Consider the following 27,927-nt stretch of genomic DNA (forward strand, 5'->3'; position numbering starts at 1 on the left):
CCAGGCGCGTAACTCCTACTCTAACGAGGTGGTGGCCATCAAAAAGATGTCCTATAATGGCAAGCAGACTACCGAAGTAAGGAAATCACTCGCACACAAGAGCACATAGACATGCAAAGGCTTACCTTCAAAACCAAGCTCCCACTGTAAATGCGACACCACAATGTGTTGCTTATGTCTCTGATTCATATCTCTGGGTCACATTGACATTTGGTTAGCCTGCAGTTTGATAACAAGGTCATCAATATTGAGAAAGAAAACACACCACCATTGACAGTCAGTACAACACAAATAGTGGTTGTGAAAAAGAGAACCTTTGCACACATCCAGTATGTCTTTGATTCTACTGTAATATATTTGATTTGGCCTGTTGAAATAAGCCTTTCGATTGGCCAATTGAAAAGAGTCATTTGTTTGGTCAATTAAAACAAGACCTTTGATTGGCCTAATGAAACAAGCCCTCTGATTAGTCCGTTGATGCAGGCCCTCTGTTAGGTCGGTTGAAACTAGCCTCAGATTTTCTTCTGGTTATTTGAAACGAGCCCTCTGATTGGTTCATTAATACAATCCCTCTGATTGGCCCATTGCCACGAGCCATTTGATTGACTCATTAAATGGGACCGTTCGAGTTTCCCATTGAAACGAACCCTATGATTTGCCAATTTGAAGAATCCCTCTGGTTGGCCCATTGGAACAACCATTTGGTTCTTTCATTTGAACAAATCATTATGTGAGCATTGGTATCAAAAGACTGTATTGTTGAATTAGCTTGGATAACATAAACTCTTGACATTCTCTACAAAAATCATCATTCAGCACCATCATAAGTAGTGTTAACTTGTCTGACCCATCTCGAATGGTCACTTCAATGCACTGCAGCGTTTACCGGCCTCCACTAGGACCCTTGAAGCACATGGATGTGTGACGACCTGTTCATCGCTGCTTGCAGCTCTAATTTATCTTGCTTTGGCACAAATCCAGTAACAACCAGCGCTTAAAATGCAAAAAAGGTAATTCTCTAATGATATTTACCCAAGCTCTGACAGTAGCATGTCAGAGATTGAGATTTCTCATTTGTGATGGTTAATTACCCTTAACTTTAGGGCCTAAAGGAACAAAAACAATGTGAAAATAATACAAAATAATTGCTCACCAAAGGTTGCAAGGTTTGGAACAAACATGTTCCTCCCTCAAGCAAACCACGGAACAAGTTTAGGCATAAGCTTATTTCAGAATGCGTCCTTTGTGCAAACCTTTATCTATTTATAAACTCTGTGTTTTGCATGTGAGGACTCTTACACATTGTCACACAGCTCTTGACTGGCTGAGGCTTTCACTTGCTATGTAAACTCTTCTGGTTACATTTTCAATATGCTTTTTAATTGAACCTTATTGCAGTGCTATTGAGAGACATTCCTATCCGTCTACATATAAACCTGTATAAAGACCATATTACCTGTTAAAGTGGTTACTACAGTGCGGCCAGCTGCGCCCTACTATCAAATCACAGCAATGCCAACCTAGGTGTTACCGGGATTGTACCTGTAGTGTGTAACCATCTGTGTGTCTGAATTTGTTTTTGGCAGAAGTGGCAGGACATCATTAAGGAGGTCAAGTTTTTGGGACAGCTGCGACACCCAAACACAATTGAGTACAAAGGATGCTACTTGAAAGACAACACTGCCTGGGTTAGTGGATCCGTCTCTCCCTTTGTCCCAGTTCCCATCTTTTGTTTTAATCTTGCAACATTTGTTTGTTTCTTCCTTCCTCTTTGTCTTTTTTGATTTCATCTCCCACTGAATGTGTTTCTCACTACAGTTTCTCTGCATATGTTGTTATCAGTAACACAATCTTTGTCGTTGAGAACATTTTCACAAGTATTCACAAACTTGATGTGAATCTTTGTATTGAGGATATTTAACAATGAAAAGCAAACTGTGAATTATTGTATCTGCATTCTGTTACAGCTGGTGATGGAGTACTGCCTGGGCTCCGCATCAGATTTACTAGAGGGTAAATATATGCAAAATATGCACACAAACTTATTTTTGTCCAGGAAGTCTCTTCCTCTGGCCAAGAAATAGTCTGTCAAATGTAAATAAAACCTGTGAGAAACCTTTTTTTTTTTAAATGTGGTTTATGTACATTTAGCTTTAGCTTTACTGTGGTTAGCTAGCTACATGCTATCAGATCAATCAAAAATAAATAACATTAACAGCATATTCACAATTACAGTAGAAAAGACAAATATCACTACAGTATGTGAATAATACACAATATAAAACATTCTGATTCAATTTGAATACTCTTCAATAGACAATTTTAATAAGCAACATAAATATATAAACATAGATGGTTCTTTGGTTGTTTCCTGTGGTTATTTGTCATTATTCAAACATAATGTGAACCTAAAACTAAAACAATTTAGAAACAAATACTCTATAAATGGTCTTGTAACTAAATAATACAACATATATCTTCTGTATTCTATATCTTCTATATCCGATTTGCAGGCGCCTCCCGCTTTTTTAACGCTGATTTGGGTGACTTGTGTAATTCGCGGAGAACCGAAGAGTTTTCGTTTTGGGGGGGGGTCCGTCCGTCCGCCCGCCCGTCCGTCCGTCAGTCCGACTAACGGACAACGTTTCACTTCAAAAAAGAAGAAGAAATCTAGACCGCAAAATAATTAAACGGAGTGCCTGTTTTTCCTGGCCAAGGGCAGGTTTCTTGAACACAACACGAGCGTAATGTGTCTTCACTTGGTATGTCTCGTCGGAAAGGAGTGTAGACTAGACTAGAGTGCTGACGGAGAGCACTGGAACGCCGCTCCAGCTCTTCAAATATTGCAGTACCCATAAGGAGCCGTACACACCGCAGTGTTTGCGTGGCTGTCTTTAGTTGTAAGCACAGTTGCGATCTGTTGTTATTAGCATCTGGTTAGCTAGCTATGCTAACGAATTTAAAGAGCTTTTCTACAACCAGGTGGAAGAGAGCTCTCTCCTGAGAGGCTCAAATAACCTCAGCTCAGTGAGGTTAAGGCACACCTTGATATGATCATTATAGTTATTAATGAGACATTAGAGACTAAATTAAAAACAGTTATAAAATACTATATGACAGTAACAAAAAAGTTGTTAAAAATAACAAGAATAGAGTTTAAAAGGGGAGTGATTTGTAAAATATCCAAAAAGAAGAATCTGCTTACAGTTCTGTTTCATATGGGTCTTGAGATGTATCCATAGATCTCCTCATGTTGCTCTCAAAGTGCACCAGATTGATGCTTTTAACTTCAATATTTAAAAAAAAATCTTCCCGGGGGAGCATGCCCCCGGACCTCACTAGAGGAGGTTAGGTCCCCCCCACTTAAATCATGTTCACCTGGATAGGATACTAAATACATTTGCACACATCTTGTGTCCATCTCTTTCTGCCACAACCATGCACGTGCGTGCGTGCATGCGCGAGTCATGGTAAGATATCTGGATTAAGAGGTAGCTTTTTCTTTGCACAGCATGAAAGAAAGGCCAAATGAATGGGCTGTGATTTTAGTTTTTTTAAGCAGAGGTTGAGTTCAATAATTTGTACGGCCCTCGGAGGATGTTGTAAAATTTGAAAGGAAAAAGGTTCCCCACCCCTGCTGTAAATAATAATAAAAACCCTTGATTTATAACTTAACATCTCTGTCTCCTATTGATCTGAGTATATTATAAAGAATAGCCAGTTAATTGAAGCATTATAGCACAGGCCTTTGTCAGATGGTATATTACGCTGTTTTTTTTCTGCTTCGAATAGTTCTCTCTTTTTTCACCATACGTGTGTTTGCATCCCTGATTATACAAAAGACCATATCTGAGTTACTTGGATGTAGACTCCTTTTTCTGAAGACCAATTTTTTTCTAGTTTTCAAAGCTTGGCAATTGTAAAGTGTCCATCCTCTCAACAGTCCCGACTTGAACACACTGTGTTATTTTAAGCATCTATGTGTGAGCTCGTCACTGATGCAGGTACACGGTCCTGACAGTCGGCCCCGGCCTGTTTTTGTAATGTCTCAGCCATAGTTCAGCTGGGACCTTTCGCCTGGCATGTAATCTCTCTGTTACTGCAACAGTCCACAGGGAGCCGGCTTAGGAGCCCTTATCACAACTGTTAATGCCAAGAGACTACTTTCTTACTGCTATATCAGCAGGGCACACCTCTATAGTTTTTATTTATTTATTACTAATACTGTGATGTTTTGGATGCCAGCAGTTGCTTGAAGTCTGCGCTTCATAACTAAATGAAGAAGCTTTATTTATTATGAAGGCCTTTGTGAAGAACACATTTCATGATTATATAATGAAAGTCTTCAGAGGGTTTTTACTCATTTCCACTCTGCTAATTTCTCCCCCAGTTCATAAGAAACCACTGCAAGAGTTGGAAATTGCTGCCATTACCCATGGTGCCTTGCTAGGACTGGCTTACCTACATTCCCATAATATGATTCACAGGTGAGTCAGTTTGTTCTCTAGCTCCCATAAGGAAGTGCCTTTATCAAAAACATGATAAGAGGCTGAGATGAGATGCACTTCCCTGACTGAGCGTTTACTAATTAGGCTGTAAAACGTCATCTCTATAGGTACATGTGGTCCTTACTGAGCAAGAAACAACCCTTCTGTTTTACTGGTGTCCACAATGTAATTTTTAATGGCAGGGAAATATGATTAGCTTCTTAAATGGAGCTGTATGAATCATCTTGACTGTTCTGTGTCATCATGTCTCATTGCAAAATTGTAAAAATGACATAAAACCCATAAAATTAGAGTCGCACTCGGTGATCGTAGACCTCCGCTAAAGCCAATGCTGCATTCAAGTTTCCCTTAGATGGATATGACTTTTTTCAGATTATTCTGACACACCATGACTTGATAATGAATGTGGATTCTTTCTCGGCCCATGCTACACCCTTTCACCAATTTTCTGTGAAAAGGGGCCAGTATTTTTTCTGCTTGAAGACAAATAAATCGAGCCAAAAACATGATCTCCTTAACGGAATTAATAAAGATATCACATCTATAAATACACCACATCAGTGACCAGTTCATTAACATTTGAGGGAGAAGTATAATGCATAAGATATCCCTGGAAAGGATATGAATTCTCTTGGTTGCTCTTCCTAAATACACTCTCTCCATCCCCCTCTCCCCACCCAGAGATGTGAAAGCTGGTAACATCCTGCTGACTGAGCTGGGTCAGGTCAAACTGGCCGACTTTGGCTCCGCCTCCATTGCCTCACCTGCCAACTCCTTTGTGGGAACACCTTACTGGTCAGTATACATGAAACACGAGGCATATGGCACAACACTGAACGCCTTACATGTCTATATGCGAGAGACCAATGACAATGAGAAAAATGGGAATTGTGGTATTTGTTTTAGGGCTTTCTTTGCATAGAAATTACAAGAACAATTCATTTTTTTGGAGTAAGTGAGTACTTCTTGTTGTTGCCCCCGAGTCACTTTGAATAAAAACCTAGTTATGCTTACAAATGACAAAGTTAATAGGATAGGGGTAAATAAATAGGGGTATTCACTGTGAAGTGAAGGGTGAGCGTGCCTCAAGATGGTCCCTATTGATACAGCCGGTGACACTTTATTTCATTAATTTAATAATGCCTACTGTTTTTTGCCTCATATAGAGTTATCTGCTCTACCTTGCCCATCATAATACTCACTCACGCACTTTATGGAGCTTTGCTGGTTAATGAAAGCCATTACATAAACAGCTGGACCAGTGTTCAGTTTTCACACTCCGCCTTGACAGAAACACACACATACTTTCACAAAACTGAGCTGCTATCACAGCATACCAGAGTCTTTAAAAGCTCTGAGCAGCTTAGCAGATTATAACATTTCCGTGGATTTTTCCCTGTACTTAATAAACTATGCATGTTTGTGCACTTGCATGTCCTCAGGATGGCCCCGGAAGTGATCCTAGCCATGGACGAGGGTCAGTACGAGGGAAAGGTGGACATCTGGTCGCTGGGGATCACCTGTATTGAACTGGGTGAGCATACATCTAGTCAAGAAGTGAATTTAAGGGCCCTTGATGTAAGAAATGTAACAGATGTACGCTGGTTAAAAATCTGTAAAACATGAAAATACATCTTATTTGTTCCTGGTTGCTTTGGAGACGTTGTGTCTGCCTCATTTAAGGAGAGGCTGATATCTGATTGTGAAATCCTTGGCACTGAATCCACACCCTTATATATTTTTCTGACTCTCCCATCTTCTCTTATTTTAGCGGAACGCAAACCTCCCTTATTCAACATGAATGCTATGAGTGCCTTATATCACATCGCACAGAACGACTCTCCCACGCTACAGTCCAATGAGTGGTGAGTTGAAAACACACCATTCAACATTGTCTCTTTTATAATAGTTTTAATATAATTTGCAGAAGGCTAATAAGTAGTAGTAGTAGTAGTAAAACCTTTATTTAGCCAGAAAAATCAATTAAGAACAAATACTCCGAACACTACAGAACCCAGGAGAAAACGCAATTACACAGAGATGGCAGGCATAGCAGTTAAACATATAACATATTTAGATTAATACTGCTGGAGTTCAATCAGTCATTAAAATAATATAGAACATTTATTCCTCCATTCATTCCTTCATGGCAATATGTCCGATATGTGGCCAGTCAAACCCAAGAACTACAACATTATTTTGAAAACAATATGCTTATCTAACAAGTCTTAAATGTTTATATAAAGAAATTCCACAAACACCAGAAAAAATCCAGAGAAACTGCTGATACAATACTTTCACACAACTGAACGTGAAAGCCCAATCCGATCAGTGCTCATTGGGGGTAAAACATCCCTGTGTTAATCTGCGTGACCTTTGAACCCTGCAACAGGCCTTGTGCGATGTCACGATTTAAATCTCCTATGTAATTACCTGGGAAACCTCTCCCAAAGTAATACAGTGTGAATACCCACACCGTTCCTGCTGGGCTATAAGGCACGTCTACATGTATAACAGCATCAAAGCAAAGCAGTGTAATTACAAATACTATATTAATATTATTCTAGTTGATCGAACTCAGATTTTTCTTGTGTTTTCCATTCTAACCTTGATGTTTCTTTGTATACACACTGAGTTTTCTAAATGTATTATGGGAAAACAGCCAGGATGTTATGCTGCTCTCAGACTCACAGCAGATCCTCTAGAGACTGTCCTACCAGACATCTAAAAACTTTAAGCGATTTAATTTAGGCCAGCAGCTTTTAAACAGCTCTTTGCCGCAGCATCTCAGCCACAGTGTTGAAGTCAGACTCGTGCTGCTTCTTCATATAATCATAAAGTGTACCTAATAAATTAAGAAATGTTTTTTGAAATTGCTCATTTCTGCGGAGACGGATCATTTGTGTTATATTTTGCTTTACTTTTTATGTAAATAATTTAAGCTGATGATTTTTGCTTTAATGACTTCATTCAATTAAGATACATTACTTTATAAACATTATTTTTGGCTAGCTGCAGCATAATGTTAACACTAAGCTAGTTCATGTTGTAAATTCTCAACTAGGTAGAAATAGTTCATCCTCATAATTATTTAACTAGCAAATATGAGTATGAGCTTGCACAAACCTTGAGTTAAAAGAATGGAGGAAGAAACCAGGTTGTATTATTGCACGCAGCAGATAAGAGGATGTATTCGTAGACTGTAAATATGTAGAGAAGATGATCTAAATTTGCTATAAGAAATAACGACATAAAATGTTGCAAGCAGGAAATTAGCAAAGCTGTAAATATTCCTCAGTTCCTCTGATTCGCTGCAACCAACACTAACCCTTTGCATGTGAGGTGCGGGCCTCACGGGGGAAACAACACTCATCAAATATTAACCCTTTGTTGGATGTTCTCCATGTTATTTACCTCTGTGTTCTTCTTATGCTATCATTACTGTGGTATGAAAGTGTGCGGTCCTAAGCATGCAGAGTCGTGTCTGTGTTTGCTCCTTGTCGTATGTTGCAAGAATCTTTTGCGCAGCCAAGGGCGAGAGTTGTTTTCTACCTGCCTCAGCGCAGCCTGAAGGCATCAGTGTCCTTCATGAATCTTCCACCAAGCTCTCAATTAAATAACAGTGTTCTTATTTTACACCCTAAAAAAGAGAATACATCACAGGCCCTGTCATCAGAAACATGAGGCAGGGGGAGTCTTTTAAGTTTGCTGCCTATGCGCTGCAGTTATAAAATTAGCGTTGGTTTGTAGCGTTGTGTGAGGTGGCGCAGGGTTGAGGTATTTTTGGAGAAGCTCCAGCGGCCTGAGGCGTTAGCAACATCCCTCCAGATGAGACTAGTACAGACATCCGCTCCTCAGTGTAACTTCTGCTCACATTCACTGGGTTTACACCGAACACACACACTGGCATGACACACTACATTGCACTCATTGACCTGGGCTTACAACAGAAAACGTTAGAGTTTGTGGTGGATTGGTGAACCCTACAAAGACCCTGAATGTGCATATTACGGGTCAATATCTTAAATAGCACTACGGGCTACTTTAATTAAAAAATCCAATCACATTGTTTTAGTTATACTGGGTTATCAGGAGTATATTTTTAGATTAAAGTCACAATGATCCACCTCTCCAGTGGCCTATATTTTTATTGCTCCACATTTTCACATAATCCATATATGGGTAATATATGGGGCTACACTAAGAGATTACATAGGATTGTTCTGGTTTAATTCATTGATATGATAACATAGGCACAGCAGAGGAAGCGATAACTCATCACGTGCAACATTCATGACTTGATGTGTGGTGGAAAGCAGCCTACCATTTGGGCTTATAGGGAGACAATAGTCAACTTTGGTAACATTTGATACTATAGTCGATATCAATGTGAGAATTCATCAGTTGCTTATCAATACAACATTTCTCATGTATTACACTTTTTTTTTTTTAAATAGAATGACTAAGACCTTATCTTAATTTTCTTCAATTTGTGCTTTTTTGCTTATATTTCAGCAACAGAAATCTTTGGATAAAGCCAGGTTTCCAATGTCTATAAATCAGGCTGTGAATAATATATGAACAAATCCTAAAAATAACGTTACAACATAGACGGGGAAAAAACTAGAATAATTGGTGTTTGTAAGAGCTGCTGAAGTGGACATCCCTAGCTCAGAGTATGAGAATATTTTGAGAAAGCAGCTTTTTTAAATATATGTATTATAAAATCCAATACATTTTGTATGTACAAGACACTTCAGTTGAATAATGTTAAACAATGTAGCAAATAGATTGCCATAAAACGTCTCCTTACAATAGGAAAGCTTTTTTTGTATTCTACAAATGTTAAAATATGCAAATGACGCATCCTCTAATGTAATTTTGGTTAATTAAGGAAAAATCTGCATACTCAAATAGACACAGTTACTAAATCAACATCTATTTTGGATGTGATCTTTCCCTATAGTCTGAAACAACACATGGCAGGGAGGCTTTAAACCAAAACTCTTAATATGGACCGGTTCATGACAAACCTTGCCTCTGGTGTCTGGCTTGAACTTTTCCTGATTTAGAAATGTTTGAATGGGAAGGGGAGTCTTTGATTTTCACTGTTCTCATTACCCAGGTCTGACCCCTTCCGGAGCTTCGTCGACTACTGCCTACTGAAAATTCCTCAGGACAGACCCTCGTCAGGGGAGCTGCTAAGAGTGAGTGGGCTTCCTCTGTAATCCCTCCAGCTGTGACCTCACTTCCTGTCTCTGTCAGTCCATGAGCCTTGTGGATGAGTCACTCCCACCCACCCACGACTCCTTAATACTAAAGAATATATTGTTGAAGCGCAGGAAGCAAGCACCCCGCTGAGAATTTCTGATTCTTTTTTGTCTCTTTGTTGTAACTTTGCTTCCTGTGCTGTGCCTCAAAGCCATGGACCTTAATAGCCTTTAAGTTACAGTAGAGACATGACAGGAAATGAAGGCAGAAAGAGAGGGTAGGATGGGATAAGAAGTTGGGGTGACAAGGCCACCAGGGTGTGCCTTTTAAAAAAAAATGTGTATACAACTTTAGGATACTTTTTACAAATACAGTACGTCTTATAACAAGGTTAACTTGGGAGGGACCTTTCTGTAGTTTAAAATAACTTAAAAGTGGATCACATTTTTTTTTCAAACTGCTGTTTCCGAGGTCCAAAAATCATATATTGCGACATGTCCTCCTCATTTCCTCTTTTCTTGTCCTTCCCTACTGTTATTTTTTAAATATAAAGCACATTTGTCCATTAAATAAAGGTTAAACATTTGAAATGCAGCTGCAAATCAGGCTTTATAATGTATTTCAGCCATCCCGCCTAATAACAACCAACTAAATCCACTCAGAAACATAATGAACTTACACAGTGTTAATCCGTGGAGGTTCTTTGTGTTTCCCTGTTATCCAGGGGTTGATCTTTTTGTTTGTGTGAGCAAAAGGTAATCCCATTGGTCCACTAAGAGTTTTATGTTCTTGGGAATCACGCTCAACAGTGTGTGGGCTCCAGCAGGAGTTTTCCCACCTGCTCAACCTGAGGGTAGCTCAAATAAAGGGTTCTGGACTCTCGCCTGGATAGGATCGAAGTTTAGGCTAGTATTCACTCTTACCAACACCCCTGACCCAAATCTTGTCCGAAAACACATTAAAGATGGATAAGTACCCAACAGACTTGGGATCAGTGTCGAAGGGGCTGCTTTAGAATGAGGGGGTGGGGGGTGGGGTTTTAGCCTGTGATTAAAACCCCAGTTTTCTCTTCTCACACACACACAAAATCAATCTTTGCAGGCACACAGGCACACGCCCCTCCAAGCTCTTTGAAGGGGAAATCAGGTCACTAATCTGGGGGCCTTGAGCTATCAGTGTTCTGGCTTCAGGTTAAACTCACCCTGTATGCCTTGTTAAGAGTAATAGTAATTATACAAGTAATTATGAATTGACCTCTCATGAGTACAGACTATCAATAATTAGGTAATTACATTTACATGAATATATTTAAATGAAAAAGCAGAATATTCACATTTAACAAGCTGGAACCAGTCAATGGCTATTTCCTTTATGTCTTGGTTACATTAAGAAAATTCTTTATTAATATTGTTGGCGATACATTATTTGTGGATTAGTTTTCCTTTTGAGAGTCAGATGTCAAGACTGACGCTATCTGTTAGATAAATATGGAGCTAGAGCTAGCAGAGCAATGCTCTTATGCTAGGCTAAGCTAACCAAGTGTTGGTTCCAGAACTATTTCTGTTAATGTAACTCATGGAAAGGAAGAGAAGAGAGATATTTAAAAAGATCCTCAACCATTCATTTATTAATAATATAAGGTAAATATATTTAGTTTGTATAGCATCTTTGGTACAAAAGATGCCACACAATATGATTTACAATAAAGAAACAATATCCATTCAAATTAACATACAATCAAGGATAGGAAGGAGGAAAAAAATACCAATTCATAAATTAAGATAACCAAATTATGATAAATAAAATGCATAGCATAAGTTGGAGAACAAAACTGTTTGAATAATAATATTCATTCCCTTATCTCCTTTTCTACATAAGCGGTAGAGGTTTTACATTTTTAAGAATAATACTCAGAAAGTATTTCGTCTCGAGTGCACTCACATTTAACATCACAATACCTCACGGGTAAATCTCAGAGAAAGGATTAGTACTTTTGGTAGAAGAAGCTGGTGATGCTACTACAGTATCAACTCAGATTCTGTCGCTTCATTCTAACTTATAATGAATCCCAGAGATAACTTCCTGCTGGTCGATGGGAGAGGGGAGGGGGGACCACCCACACTCTGGTTTTGGTCCGTCAGAAAACGAGACAAATCTCTCCCATCTCTATTTTCAGAGTGTGATGTCATTCCCTGGTGTCCTGACTAACCCATTACACCAGCATCTGTCACATGGAGAGGACGGTGTGCAGTGACAGAAAGCTTGAAATAGACCTAAAAATATAGCTTTTTTTATAAAGTGTATATATAGTCCTGTACTCTGAGGTTGCATACATTTCAGTGATTTAGCTCAATGTATTTTATGAATGAGAGTGACTAAGGGGGTGGGTGTGTGTGTGTGTGTGTGTGTGTGTGTGTGTGTGTGTGTGTGTGTGTGTGTGTGTGTGTGTGTGTGTGTGTGTGTGTGTGTGTGTGTGTGTGTGTGTGTGTGTGTGTGTGTGTGTGTGTGTGTGTGTGTGTGTGTGTGTGTGTGGAAGAGCAGGGGAGTGTTTTATTTTCATCCTGATGTCAGTACAGTTCAATGCTTAAAAAAAATACATTAATTTTAACAACATACACCATGTCATTCTTACCCAAACCCCACCAGCCCTGCACACCCACTCTGACCTGCTGCTTATGTAACACAAAATAAGTAATTACATAAATGCATAATGCCTCAACCTCCACCGAAGTACACCTAACATCAAATTACAGGAAGGTTTGTTCCGTACAGTAGAACCGGTCGCAGCAGATTAGTGTAAAACTGTGTTGGAAAAACAACAAATAATCTTGGAAACATGATTCGTTATATTCTTTTAAATAAATCTGACCATTTTTGAAATATTCATTTTACAGGAAAAAAATGTAAGTAAGACATTTGAGGTTTATACATGACTGGGTAATTAAATCCAGCTTCCAATGAGAGGTAAATGTTTGTAGGCTTACTCGAAAGTACAAACTAAATGATTAAGATTAAAAGCCTGAAACCTCCTAATTAATTGTAAGCTTGTTACTCTATGGTTGTACAATGTTTTTGAAGCTGTCTTTAACTTGGTGCCAAGGAAATTACACTTCAGACATAATTAATTAGACTGAAAAGGATTATGAGTATTTATGCAATTCGATTTTATGGGCAATCTTTCCCAGATATCATGTGTTCAGTCTACTACAGAATGAAGCATGCTGGGACTCTCAGAATGGGCAGAGCAACCTACAGGCGCCCTCTAGTGATAGTCACAGTTGCTCTGCCTGTTAAAAAAGTAAATTTTGTGAAAAAAGTAGCAGGCAGTAAAATACTTTAGTAAATTAGATATGAACTATATTCACAACTGAGATCTTTGAGAACAGAGCATGTCAACACATCAAAGTCCTGTGGCCCTTATATGTTCTAAAACCATCATTTTGAGTTACTCAAAATATTATTTAAAGCTCCTACATCCTTTACAGCACACACCACTTTTTTTATATTATTTCTTAAAGATGTTAATAATTTAGCCTAATAATATCAAAAGGTTAAATGCATTTCAATGTCAACATGTAGTCTGTAAGAAATATATTGTTCTAGTTGTCTTAAAATGAAACATCAATAATTAATCCAGGTTTCAAAGAAAGTATAAAAAGACCATTTGTACAATTTAACCTATTAACATTTAAATTAGGATATTAATTGTATTTTAATGTTAAGATGGAGTCTTTAAAAATGGTATTCATTTTTGAAAAAAGAAAACCTTGTAGATATATGTATTTGTTTTTGTGTAAAATTAAGCATTGATCAAATGTCTAGTATAAAGACTGAACTAGAAACATGACTAATTATTCCAGGTTAATGTATAAAGAAAACTACATTTTAAAAATGTCTAAACCAATTGTTTCCTCCCTCAAACCCTCTTTAGATAACTTCTAACCCAACCAACCGACTAACTCACTTTCTCCCTCTTCTTCTCTCAGCATGATTTTGTGCGTCGGGAACGCTCGCCGCGCATTCTGCTGGAACTCATCCAGAGGACCAAGGATGCGGTGCGGGAGCTGGACAACCTGCAGTACCGCAAGATGAAGAAGATCCTCTACCAAGAGAAGCACAACGGACCAATGGGAGAGAGCCAGGAAGAGGAGGAGGTGGGAGAGCCTAATTTTAAAGATCAGCGTTATGCAAATAATACAGAGATACAAACAGTCTGTCAAGAGTTACTGTAAAGGGATACAAGTGGAAAACAAGGGGTTAAAACCGATTCCAACCAGTCAAGCTCCATTTGAATTCAGTTCACAATTCTCCAATGTTCAAACAATGATTTTGTGTAAAACCACATTTATTTCAGCTTTACTATCATAGAAAGGTAACACACACATAACAAGTCCACAGTGTACAGCAAACAACAGCAAACACTATGATAAAGCCAACAGAGACACTCATTGATAAAATAGAGATGAATAAATACCAGTTGGTCAGGCACAGGCTAAATCAATCAGTTTAAAAATATTCTGCCAGCCATTTTCTAGATAAATTGATTATTGTTTGGTCTTACAATTATCATAAAATATACACTATTTCCTAGAGTGCAAGTTTACTTTTTTTCCCCGCTATACAGTAGTAACCACTTTTAAACAGAGAAAATTAAAATAAAACGACGTTTGAGAGGCTGGAAGTAACAATTTTTATAACTATCTCTTTACACAAATACAATGATTTGATTTACGTCATTTTTTATCATCTCTACTGCAGTGCATCCATTTCTCAAGTTGTTCACTTGATTGGGGCAACAGGCAGGAATCACGAAGCTCAGATTCACAGGACAAAGTCTGAGGATAGGATAGTGATGTTACCCAAAGAACCAGAAACTGTCATTTTAAAAGACTGTGTATGACATCCTGATACAGTCTGTTACTGCAGACTTAACTGAATATTCACCTGCACCTAATAGTTGTGCAGCTTTATTCCCTTAATTTACCATGTACACACAATCAAGTGGCCATCTAATCTGAATAGATCTCAGGCTTACAGATGTGCAATAACATAAGAATGACACTCAAACACACACGGGCAAATGTAAAGTCAACAGGCAGTTTAGCATGATTCTGATACAACCAAAAGTTGTATTTCCATGTATTGAGGTGACTTCCTTAAACATACACTTTTGCAGGAGCCTGTATCTATTGGAGCTGACTCTTGAGTGTATATTTGTGTTTTTGAATGTGATTGTTTGGATGTTCTGTTGCAGGATAGCGAGGCAGCCAGCTGTAAGATGAACAGCCTGGGAAGCAACCACTCCATCCCGAGCACTTCGGTCAGCACAGGCAGCCAGAGCAGCAGCGTGAACAGCATGCAGGAGGTACTGGACGACAGCTGCTCCGAGATGACCATGATGCACCCACAGGACTACAGCAGCACCCTGGAATCCTCCCCACACACAAAGAAGGTACAAGTCATACACACACAAGTTGTCAGAATGAACCCTTTGGCACAGACACACCTTTGAAATGCTGCTAAAAGTTGAAAACTACAAATTGAACGAGAGGTTTAAGTTCATGGTGGAGAGGCAGTGTGAATCCGGTCTTAACCGCCTTGCCACAACAGAAACAAAACACTGTATTGTAGGAAAACATAACAAAAGCTTGTTCCAATAATTAAAGGGCCTTAGACAGATAAGGTTGACAGATAAGTCAACAGAACAAAGTCGTATATTGGTATAAAAATACTAACATGGCTTACTGCAGAGACAGGGTGCTACATCATCAAAAACATATCTATTTATTACAAGGACTAGTTGATTAACATGTGTCATACTGGTTGCAACAGGCCTCATTTTATATTTATTGTGCATTTCTTTGAGACAATTACTGTTGGTTAATTGGCAGCCCACTAAGTGTTTACAAAAAATACGATTTTTAAAGACACCAGGAGAGTTTGATATAATGCACACAAGTTTAAACCCCACATTTTGATTTCCCTCATGGGTCCTCAAAGTTGCCAATTGGTACTCAAGCTCTGAAACACCCATGGAATCGGCACTAATCTTTGCAACCAAAAATCAATATCACGAATGTTTCTAAATGATGTTAAAATATGATTATTTATTTTTACCGTGTATGTTTCCAAAAGCTCTGGTTTGGAGGCGCTGCTCTAACTTATTGTCTTTGCAAGTCCCATGCTTAAGGATTAGTGTTTCATTGTGGCTAATAAAGAAGAAGAAAAATATCTAATGGATAACATTTAAAATCTAGATAACCACAAAAGTCTATCATTAGACATTAGCATAAGGCCTACCTGGCCTTGAAATGTCATTGATTTCCAATCCATTTTTAGGACCTTAGGATATAGAGATAAACACCTGGCTTTCTAAAAATCACTAGTACTCAGTGAGTGCATAAAAACACACAACCAAAGGACACATGCCTCTGTTCACACATCTCTGGATTTCTTTTACTATTTCAAGGGTATGCGAAATCCCCTCCCCCTTTGAAACCATGGAAACCATCGACACAGTCCTCACTGTTTGGCAGACCGCTTCAAGATCATCACAAACACCGCTCACACTCAAGAACAAAGGCTGTGTACACATGTCGACAAGCAGCACACACTCCCCCTACTTACAGTCATCCTACACACACACACACACACACACACACACACACACACACACACACACACACACACACACACACACACACACACACACACACACACACACACACACAGGTCAACACAATGCCTGACGTTCTCATGTGACTTAAACATCTGTCAAGAGAGGGCTGTTACTGCTCTTGCATTCTCTTTCCTCATCCGCCCTTTGTAAATATGACAGTGCATGAATAAGGACGACACTCCATGAACAGACAGCCAGTGTGTTTCAAGTTCAGGGGCTGAGCTGAGAACAAGTGACAGTGACGCATATTGTTTTCAGATGCTGATGAAGTCCCCCTCCTCACATGAATCAACTCTTTGGTCCCCTGGGTCCTGAAATCAGTTTGTAATGCTGGGGGAGGGGGTGTTAGTGTAGACGTATTTTGATGTTCCTGCTTATGGTTGACACAGTTTCTGCAGCCTTAGATGCCCTAGATGCCTTTTTCAAGTCTAGAAGTCGTACCATTCACATCAATGGGGAATTTTCGATTTCACACTGCCACGGTTTTTCACTGGCAGTGTGAAGTGTCCTGTAGCACCTTCATGTTCACAACAGGGAAATTTGCTCTTGCATTATTGTAAGGCAAAACACTACCGGGCAAAAACATCTATCTACAAGCAATGTTTAATTATTTAAGTATTGGATATTTTGCCTCCATAACGTGTCTTTCCAGACTGGTTGGAAGAAAAACATCCGAAATACACATTTACATGTTTTATTTAACTACACTTTGTCTATTTTCGTTTTTTAGAAAGTAAACTATATATTGTAGTGTCTACGGATGGGCAAATGGCGGCCCATGGGCCGCATGCGGCCCCCACCTCCTCTTTTTGCGGCCCTCAGATTAATTTATAAACAGCGTAATTAATAATAAAAAAAATATTTAAAAAAAATGTTTTTTTACTTGTAGTACTGATACCGTCCACTAGACTCCTAGTTACGTCGCGAGCTGCGTACATGATTTCAAATACCGCAAAATAATCTGTGACGCATTTGTGTGTATTGTGTTTGTTTCCCGGGGAAACCCTCACAAGAAACACCGGCTGTTGTTATGCCTGCTGTGACGTTAAGTTGCCTCTTGTAATTATGCCTTTACAAGCTTAAAAGTTGTATTTATGATCTGAATTTGGCGAAACAAGTTTAATATTCTTAAAACCAAGACTTTGTTTAGATGAAAAATTAGATGAAAACAAACTGTCACGGACCCTGCCATGTTATCTATGATTACTACGCTTTTCATTCATAATTTCAGCGGGAGGGAGGGGGAGCGGTGCTGAGGAACAGCAGAGTGTGGGCTGACAGGTGTCTGTGTTGACATTCCCCTTATTGTGGAATAAGGGGAATGCAGAGACTGGCAACAAGTGTCTTAGGTTCAAGTTAGACAACTAATATCTGGGTTAGTGTTCATGACTTCATGTTTATGTCATCTTAATGGTTAATCTCAATACACACACATTTTCCGTGCTTTCCAATAGTTTAAAATAGTTTTATTCCACTGTTTAATAACCTGTTCAATACAAACATGCCACTTGTAAAAATGAAATAACATTTCTGTGAACTTATATTTGTTTAGTGAGCTTATTAGAGGATGTTCCCATTTTTTGGGGATGTTCCCTTTGATTGTAAAATGTCTATGAAGATGTCAGACTTACAGTAGTATATTTGTTAATAATTACATACAACACATGACATTTTTGTTTGTGTGTGTTCCAATTGAATCTGCGGCCCCCTGGTGGCCAGTACATCAATTATGTGGCCCCCACCACCATCAAAGTTGCCCATCCCTGATCTAAATGTATGGGATATGTATGAGGAAGATATCTCCATTTAAGTTGCTCTTACATACACCAAACTTTTCCGTTTCAAACATACCTTTATTTTGAAGGTGTTTCCTTGCAGGTTTGTTCATGTAACATTCATAGCCACATTTATAGCTACTACTACTACTTATTAGTTACGTTACGTACGTACGTAGTAGTAGTAGTAGTAGTTAGTAGTAGTAGTAGTGTGTGTGTGTGTGTGTGTGTGTGTGTGTGTGTGTGTGTGTGTGTGTGTGTGTGTGTGTGTGTGTGTGTGTGTGTGTGTGTGTGTGTGTGTGTGTGTGTGTGTGTGTGTGTGTGTGTGTGTGTGTGTGTGTGTGTGTCAGGACCAACAGTACAACTGGGACGATGGGAACCACCGGGACCAACTGCAAGGGCTGCGGCCGTCCTCCTCCGACAAGAGCAGCCAGGCCCAGAACTACAAGAACCAGAGCCGCTTCGCCACCATCAAATCGGCCTCTCTGGTAAGTTTATCTCAACTCCTTCCTCTGTTGTTCTCCTTCCTCTTCCTTGGAACCTGTAACAGCCTTGTTATGTTTTTGAATGTTTGAATATGTATTTTTTTGTGCTACATCCACGTTGAAAGTTGTGTTGATATAAGTCCCCCAACAATTGGAAAAATTGCTTCTTGCTGAAGCAGCGTTTTTTCTCAGAATGTCATATTCACACCATTGCAGAATACTAGGGCGCACAGGGGGCTTTTTTTTTTGTCTCTCTCTGTTAAAACCTGTCTGCAAATGTGGCCGCAGGACATTGAGGCTGGATTTGATATCTCCAAGAAATGACATGTGGATCCTTTTTGAACAAACTTTAGTTTTAATATCAACCCTGCCTTTCTCTTTTGGCCGCACCTATATATTCAGTTTATTTTTCCTCCTGTCAACCCATGTTTTGGTCATCACCTTCTCTGACTCTTTGTCTCCAGTCTTCTGCAACTATACAGCCTTTCTCTTCTTCTCTGCTGTCTTTCCTCCTTTTACTGCGCTTCATATTCCTGCTCCCCTCCCTCCCCTCTCCTCTTATTTCCTCCTCTCCTGCACTTTATAATACATCATTCTTTGATCTGACTCTACAGTCTGAGTTGAAGAGGGAGGAATATTCTCCTTCTCTCCCTCCCTTCATGTCTGTTGTCATGGAAACCGGCTCTAGTAACTAGTAGTAGTGTTGTGTGTAAGCGTATGTGAGTGTGTTTGTTTACCCATCCATGACCCAGTGGTCTTAAACCAGACACGAGGAACATGAGCAAAGAAGACGTGTGTCCTCGTGCTGACCTTGATCAGAGTGTGAACCAAGTCCAGCACTGTGTGGTTTTATTGACCACAGGTCGCCTTTATCTGTAGTCGCACACAACTGTATATAGCTTTATTAAAATCTTACAGCCATTCTTCATCCATTGGAAGTGTAAGATTCAGTGCAGCAGAAATTCTAGGATGTTAAAAAATAAGATCCCCCCGAATATAGGTCTAAAATTCCTCATAGAGAAAATTGATGAAAATAATCCCCCCTAATAGACACTCAATCAATTGACTGCTGCATTGCTAGAATAATTAAACCTGGCTAAACACATAAGCATTACATCAGCTCCCTTTGTCTCACTGTGAGAAGCCTTTTCACTATTATGCTCAGAAGCCTCGATGCCAGCCAACCTTGTTGACTCATAAAGGAGCCATTTCTTTTTGCAAACACTCGTCCCTGGTTCACCAAAGTAGCATTTTCCTGATAGTATGAATACATTTGAGGGTCCTGAAAACACAATATCATCCAGTAAATTAAACCCTAGAACAAAGTATTGGTTACGTATACCTCAACAGGCCATTTAGTGTCATTTAAGAAAAGATGAAACAAAATGATAAAAAAGGTACTTGTCAATTGTGATGGTTGTGGTTATTTTTGAGAGTTTATTTCATGAAATTAGAAATGTTGTCATAAAACACACAACTTTTAATTGTCATAGATTTGTAGCAGGTCCTCTCATGACAAAACACTAAGGTACCTAGCAGCTCTGTGTAACTGAGGCTGCCCGTCCTTACATGGTGTAAACCACGGTGTCTGTGTTGTGTGATAGCACCAGTGCTGCCCGCCCGTGCTCAAACAGAGATGACATCATCTTTTTCTGCCGAGCGCAGACGTCCTCAGATTGGCCTCGGCTCGCTGAGACTGGAATCAGCAGGTAGACAAAGGGAGAGACACGAACGGGGGTCCAGATGGTGAGACGAGAGAGGGATCGCCAGAGAAGGGAAAGAGATGAGAAGACGAAGAGCAGGAGAAATATGAAAACATGTACCGTCAGGAAGAAGTTGCATCCTCCATAAAACAAGTACACAAATTCCTGAGTTAGAAATGTGCTATTTGCAAAGACAAAGGAGGAAATCATAGTGATGAAGGGAGATTACATGACATGAAAGAGGATGTTGGCTAGTGAAGGTAAGGACGATGTGGAGGAGATATCAGGGCGAAGGACAGATAAGCAAACAGAGGTGAGACACAAGAGCAGTGCAGATTGAATCTGGGCTGTCAAAGCAGGACAAGGGAGAGAGAGGCAGAGGTGACACAGAGTCCGATCTGAAGGGAAAACATGGAAGCAGAGAAGAAGAACGACGGGAAAACTGAAGAGAAGGGCAGATGAGAGCAGAATGAAAAAAACATCGGAGACGGAAAAAGGGACAAGGGTGAGGAGGGAAGGAAACAGTAGAAAGAGATGGGTGTAAAGACATACAGAACCAATGTGAGAGGGCATACAGAGTGAGAGGGAGGGCAGGGGTTATTATAGGTCAACTGACTGAAGGCTGCTGTAGAGACGACATTGTAGGAGATTTCACATCATCTGCCGCTCAACAAAAGAGCAGCAGATCAGTCGAGTTTAAGAAACATGCACCTTCCCCGTCAAACGACACTTGCACAACAAATCTGCCATGTATTTATATAGCAGGGGGAAAAAATATATATTTCATATGTAGAGATGGAGGCTGTGGTTAAACCCAATGCATTTTTGCAGTTGCTTTGCTTTGGGATCCAAAGAGACATATGAGACAAAGAGTCCCCAGCATCTACAGGAAAACATGACAGTAAAGAAGGGTCTGTGGAGGCTTTTGCTTCCCCTCTTCAGCCAAAAGACTTCCCCACATGTTACTATACATCTGTAGCTTCAGTCAGGGCATTGTTTTCTTATTTGGTCTCTTACCTGACAGACCTGAAGAGCAGATAGAGGCTTCTAATGATTTAAGAACATTTCTCACTCAAACAATGGCATACTTGTTTTTAAGGATGCATCTCTTTTCTCAGTTTTAGAAAAGATAAATGCTCCTTTTCCACTCCTCAATGACAAAATAGCTCCAGGCAATAAAAAGATTACAATCTTCTGAAGACCATCATCCATTTTCAGCAAATTGAATGCCTTCTTTTCAACCCTACATTCTGGCACTATAACAGTGAAAACAGAACTGCCTCTGTTAATGCTATGAATTTGATACCAACAACAAAGTAAGAAGACCATTTGTGAGTGCTTGCCCTACTTATTTGCTAATTCCCAACCACCAGCACAGCATTTCCTTTTTTCCACAAATCATATCCTTGCAGTATTTCTATAACAGCAAACTGAACAACATAAGCAAATAACTGAGATCAGCTGCCTAATGCCCCCTTTAGCCTGCATGCCCCTCTTACCACACACACACACACACACACACACACACACACACACACACACACACACACACACACACACACCTTGTGTGAAAGAGGCCGTCACATGACGTGACTTGGCCCTTTGATGCAGCACGAAGGGTGGCAGCGAAGCAAGTGACTAGGATTGGGAGCTAATCAGCACAGATTAAGGGGGGATGGGGGTTCCACCTCCACCTTTTTTCAAACTCCACCCCATTTTCTCTTCTAGATGCTCTTATTCTCTTTCTAGTTATTGGCATTTTTTTCATCCAACTTTCTCCCAGTCACTGAATTAGCTGTTTCTCCTTTGCAAACACCTCCCACCCCCCTCCCTCAGTTTTTAATGCCTTCTCCTATCCAACCCCCCCTCTCCAACTTCTCTCACTCCTACTCAATGAGGTATTCATGTGACCCACCTGCTGTCCGCCGCTTAGCGTTAGCCCAACTAAAGAGGCGCTCTGTGCTCTTGTTGGCCGGCGCGGGCGGCCTGCCTCATTCACAGTTCACACGCCTGCCACGAGAAGAAGAAGAAGAAGAGGGGGGAGGTGGTCGTCCAGTAAGGGTGGGTCTCAGGGTGGCATCGGAGCTCAGGCGGGGTTCTGTCGGGCAGAGGATGCTGCACAAGGTTCCTGGATGCCGGTGCACTTGGCTAAAATTTGCCATCATGTTTGGCCTGAGGAGTTCAGGTGGGAGTTACGAGAAGATGCGGAGCGAGTACTACCTAGACGTGGAGAACCCTTTCTGTCCTCAGGTTGGTGTTGCGGGGGTGGTCAGGTTTTGCAAAAAAAAGAAGAGCGAAAGATGGGTGTCATTGTTGTTGAGTGACATAATTCTCCTTATTTTAGATTACATTTATCATGATATAAATGTAAATGTTTTCTCTCTCCGTCTGACTTAAAGAGGGTTCAGATCCTTTCTGTTGCCCGAGCTCGTGTGTGTGTGTGTGTGTGTGTGTGTGTGTGTGTGTGTGTGTGTGTGTGTGTGTGTGTGTGTGTGTGTGTGGAAAATGGTCAGATGAAAGAGCTTTTGTTAGGCTCTACTTGTTACTTCATCTTCAGGGTTTTCACAGTATTTCTTTTTTGAGGTCCTTTTTTCCCCATCACAGGTTAATAGCTTTTCTTGTCTCTGTAAAACCGATATATGTAACACTAAAAGTTGAGTTGTGATGCTTAACTGTATTGAATACATTTTGTTTTAGGTTCTATTTGAGGAAACAAAAACGTGTTCTTCATGTTTGCCTATTCACAAAGTCTTTAATTTTGGCCAAGCCTTTTAAAACCTGTGAACAGTTCTTTTAAATCATTCATTTTTTTGGTCTGATGAAAAGTCAGACATCACATTTCCTAACTTCTCTTCCTCCACAGGTGACCAAGCAGATCCACGAGCATGAGCAGGAGAGCGAGCTGCGGGAGCAGATGTCGGGATACAAGCGCATGCGGCGGCAACACCAGAAGCAGCTGATCGCCCTGGAGAACAAGCTGAAGGCCGAGATGGACGAGCACCGGCTCAAGCTGCAGAAGGAGGTGGAGACGCAGGCCAACAACGCCTACATCGAGCTGGAGAAGCTGGCCAAGCGCCACGCCGTGCATTCTGAGAAGGAGGTGGGATATCTGAAGAGTGTTGAAGCTTATAGGAACCCTAAGTCATATCCTGATGATCGCTCTGAGCAACATGTGCCATGCAACAGTTCAAACTATTCTAAAGCTGAGGAAAGGGCAATAATGTTTTAAAAAACTATCTTTTTGAACCCTAACGTTTTATATTGAATGCTATGAAAAGTTGTGTTGAGCACTGCTGCTACCCAATAGGATGAAACACAAGGGCAGAAGTGGGTCACAGAGTGTCCTAAAACAAGCTGCATATCTCTGCAATTAGCACGCAGCTTGCCAGCCCAGCCATGGAGATAGCACATCTGTTTCTGTAGAACAGCACACAATCTCACATGTGAGAGACAAGTCAATTAGCCAAACCAAAAGGACACTAGACATTGGCTTCATAAGAAAACACCAACAGGCCTGTTGTCTGGAAAAAGTGGTTTTAGCTGTTTCTTTTTATGGATCATATTCATGTTTTGTTATCCTGTAGACGGACTCCTGCACTGTCATTATTAATCTCCTATCAAGACAAATGTACGCATATTGTAATTTCCTTTACATTTATATAAACTGATATTAGTTAACAGCCTATAACATGAAAAGTTTGATCAAACCCGCAAGTCCAATGTCTTTGACTGGTCATACTTGCATATATTATACATGACAAACAGATACAAAGTTAGCCAACATAACTCTGAGGGCTTCAGAAAATAAAAAAGAATAATTTTCTTTGTCAATTTATCTGCAGAATCTCTATTGATTAATATATATTTGTTGTCAATACCATGTAGTTAAACATTTCTGTTAAAATGTCTATGACCTGAAGGTTTCATCTTACTATTTGTTTATCCGACAAACAGCCCAAAACAAAAGAATATACAGATTTAAATGATAAAGAAACAGGAACATGGCTAATCCTATCATCGGTCCATGACCTTTTGTTGACTAAAAGATTTATAATTTTTAAGAATGTTTTTTCATTATTTGTTCATTTATCTCTTAGTACTTAAGATTATTATTTCCGCTGCTAACGGCCCTCGCTCTTTTTTCCTTCACGTTTCATGTGTCCACCAGATGAAGACGGCGATGGCGGATGAGAAGAAGTTCCAGCAGCAGATCGTGGCCCAGCAGAAGAAGGAGCTGACCACCTTCCTGGATAATCAAAAGAAGCAGTACAAACTCTGCAAGGAGAAGATTAAGGAGGTGTGCCGCGTTTTGTTGCTTTCCTTTTTCTCCTTTTGAAAGCCTCTCTGGCGTGTGACACATGGTCCAGCATGCTGTTTACTGTTGAATCAGCCCTCCTCCACACCAACATGCACATTCAGTACCTCAAAAAGCGCTCTTTTGGAAGTTGTGATGAGTCACTCAGCCTACTCATTTTGTACCTACACATGTACATTGACACAAACAAGGAAACCCACAAAACCATATGCACAGTGCGGCGTTCGTGTGCCTCCACAACCTTCTATCTGAGTCCAGAGAATACCCCTGTGGGCTGGGAGTGCGAAACACTGTGTTTTCAGTTAGAAGATAAGTGACCAAAATTAGGTCAGCAGCACAGTTAAAAGAAAGCATCGCTGGCAGGCAGAGATATTTCCCACCAACTGAGGGCTGTAACGGAATTAGACACCACAGAGAACGGGGATCAGGCTCATGTGCTAAGTGCATTAGCTCGAGTTGTAGATTACCTTAAAGCCCATGAAAGAGAACTCATACCGAGGAGGGATAGACTTGGTTGGAAGGAAAAATACAACCCTCCTCTGGTTATGAAAGTCATTTGTAGTTTCTAGACAGAAGGTCAACTGGAGTTTGCCGTATGCTCTCACTACAAATACTTGATATTGTGAACACTAGTCTCTATTTAGGCAGTGTTTATGGAAGCATTGTTTATTATCACATTCAAAACATGCATGTGAAATACATTGTTTGGACATCTTCAACTACTTTAGACTATTTAATTGTTTTAATATAGAATATGAAGACATAGTTCCTCCCCAACAGCCCACAATGGCTACTCCCATTCTTACCATTGTTTTTATCTTGCCAGTTAAACTCATATTTGCCTACACAAGTCAAACTTAAATCACAGCTCAAATTCCTTGATAACTGGCCACAGCCTAAATCTGACTCTGCTTTTTGACCTGTCATTATTCAAACAAGTCATTCATAATTCCTCAAACTCTCTGCTTTGAACTTTAGCAGACTCTATGCATTACATTAATGCACACAATGTTCACAATATCTGTTAGATTTTTTATTATTACTGCACATATTTGATTCCACTCTATTTCATTGACTGCTATTTACTTTTATGTATGCACCACAACACCATGTCAAATTCCTCGTACGTGTCAACCTACCTGGTAATAAACCTGTTTCTGATTCTCTCTCAGGAGATGAACGAGGACCACAGCACCCCCAAGAAGGAGAAGCAGGAGCGCCTGTCCAAGCACAAGGAGAACATGCAGCACTCCCAGGCCGAGGAGGAGGCCATGCTGCTGGCCCAGCAGAGAGTGTTCTACGACAGGAACTGCCGCGCCTTCAAGCGCAAAGTCATGATTAAGAGGCACGACCTGGAGCAGGAACAGATCCGAGAGGTGCGAAAGAACCTTAAAGTTGTTGTTTTTGCGAATAAATAATTTGATAATAGTTTCATTACAACAACAATAACAACAACAACACCAGTGTTAAAGACCAGTGTGTCTTGAATACACCCATTGTCTTTAGATCTGTGAAGTGTAAGAAGATTATTACAGAGAAAAGCTCTTTTGTGGAGTCTTAGGGTTTTTTGTATTTCCCGCACATCACCCTCTGAGTTACATTTTAGGTTATACTTTCAATGTTTTGGTTTAATAAAAAAAAACTTATAAACAAATAGGAACCTTTTAATTTGTGATATATATTGATTGCTGTTGAATATAGCTGCATATTTTGTATTTATTATTTGTATTTTATATACGCTTACTAGTCCCATAGAGGGGAAATGTACATTCTGCATTCGACCCATCATAGTGTAAGGAGCAGTGGGCTGCCATTATGCCAAATGACAAACAGACAAAAAGTTATTTAAATGTGAATCACGCATATAAAACAAGCTGATCCCAGAAGGTTCACCAATAGCACCTGCTGCTACATCATTGCCCTCTCCTCCTGCATGTCTCCTAGGAGCTGAACAAGAAGAAGACCCAGAAAGAGATGGAGCACGCCATGCTGATCCGCCACGACGAGTCCATGCAGGAGCTGGAGCACCGGCAGCTGAAGACGCTGCAGAAGCTGCGCATGGACCTGATCCGCCTGCAGCACCAGACGGAGCTGGAGAACCAGATCGAGTACAACAACCGGCGAGAGCGAGAACTCCACCGCAAACACGTGCTGGAGCTCCGGCAGCAGCCCAAGAACCTCAAAGTGAGTCGGGAAAAAAGTCTTTCAAAGATGTGGTTATTGTCGTACAGGTGCTTTAATGATGCATTTTTTCACAAGTCTTTGAAATCACAAATTGGATCCACCTCTAAGATGGCGCAAGCAATGAGCAACCTCTCTATCTTTGGAAAGATTTTGATAACGCAGTGATGCAATGTGGATGTAATGAATTAGTTGGAAGAAATGGTGAAAGAACACACTAAATGTGTCATCTCTGAGAGTCATTTCAGTGTCATCTGCTCTTGAGGATAACGCAGAGGGATTTTAGCCACAGGCTTTTCTAAACCTTTCAACTTCAGCAGGGGTGGGAGAAGGGTTCAGATGCTGAAGCACCAATACATTATTGTCAAAATACTCCATTACAAGTAAAAGTCCTTCATTTCAAACCTACTTAAGTAAAAGTACAATTGTATTTTCAGAAAAATTGACTTAAGTAAGTAGAAGTAAACATTGTGCAGAAAATGGCCTTCATGAGTGTATATAATTATTAGGGCCGGGACGCGATTAAAAAAATTAATCTAATTAATTACAGGCTTTGTAATTAATTAATCGCAATTAATCGCATTTTTAATCGCATATAAATATTTGACCTGAGAACAGTGAGAAGCAATTTTTTTCACATGGATTTTAGTATACCATTGAATAATGACTGAATACATAAGCTTAAGCAACAAAACATTGTTTATTTTTTTCAAGGCTATACTTAACAAAGACCAACAGAAAAGTGAAATTTTTGCCATAAAGTGTAGCAATAGCATATTTAGGAATACAGTACATTTCAGAGATTCAGGTAGCCTATAGGTAGGTAGACCTTCTGTAAACTATAACACTTTGTTTTTGAAGTATAACACAATACTTTCAAGTACATTCAGAACATTGGAAACCCTGACTATTAGAAAACATCTCTCTGTTGCTTCAGAGGCCATAACAGACTTTGTTGATTTACCAACAGTTGATTTAAAAAATCTAATCAATTTCAGTCCAACTCTCTCAATAACCTTGGCCAAAACAATAAACAGTTCAACATAAAGTGCCAGTTGCACCAACAACGT

The 27,927-nt window shown here is 39.9% G+C and overlaps 1 protein-coding gene across 1 annotated transcript; it reads left to right on the plus strand.

Annotated features, from left to right (window-relative positions):
* Nucleotides 1–26,907, plus strand: taok3a (TAO kinase 3a; the record flags this gene model as incomplete). The annotated part of the gene is made up of 15 exons (XM_010782012.1): nt 1–76; nt 1,587–1,688; nt 1,968–2,013; nt 4,391–4,487; nt 5,190–5,303; nt 5,951–6,042; nt 6,280–6,373; nt 9,634–9,715; nt 13,706–13,873; nt 14,974–15,171; nt 18,533–18,661; nt 23,225–23,461; nt 24,530–24,658; nt 25,849–26,052; nt 26,621–26,907. Coding segments are annotated over exons 1-15 (2,009 nt in total), but the record flags the coding sequence as incomplete, so codon positions are not given.
* Between the last annotated feature and the right edge of the window lie 1,020 nt (nt 26,908–27,927).

The sequence above is a fragment of the Notothenia coriiceps genome, unplaced genomic scaffold (genome assembly GCF_000735185.1).
Source record: "Notothenia coriiceps isolate Sejong01 unplaced genomic scaffold, NC01 NC01_scaffold00024030, whole genome shotgun sequence".
Taxonomy (NCBI): domain Eukaryota; kingdom Metazoa; phylum Chordata; class Actinopteri; order Perciformes; family Nototheniidae; genus Notothenia; species Notothenia coriiceps.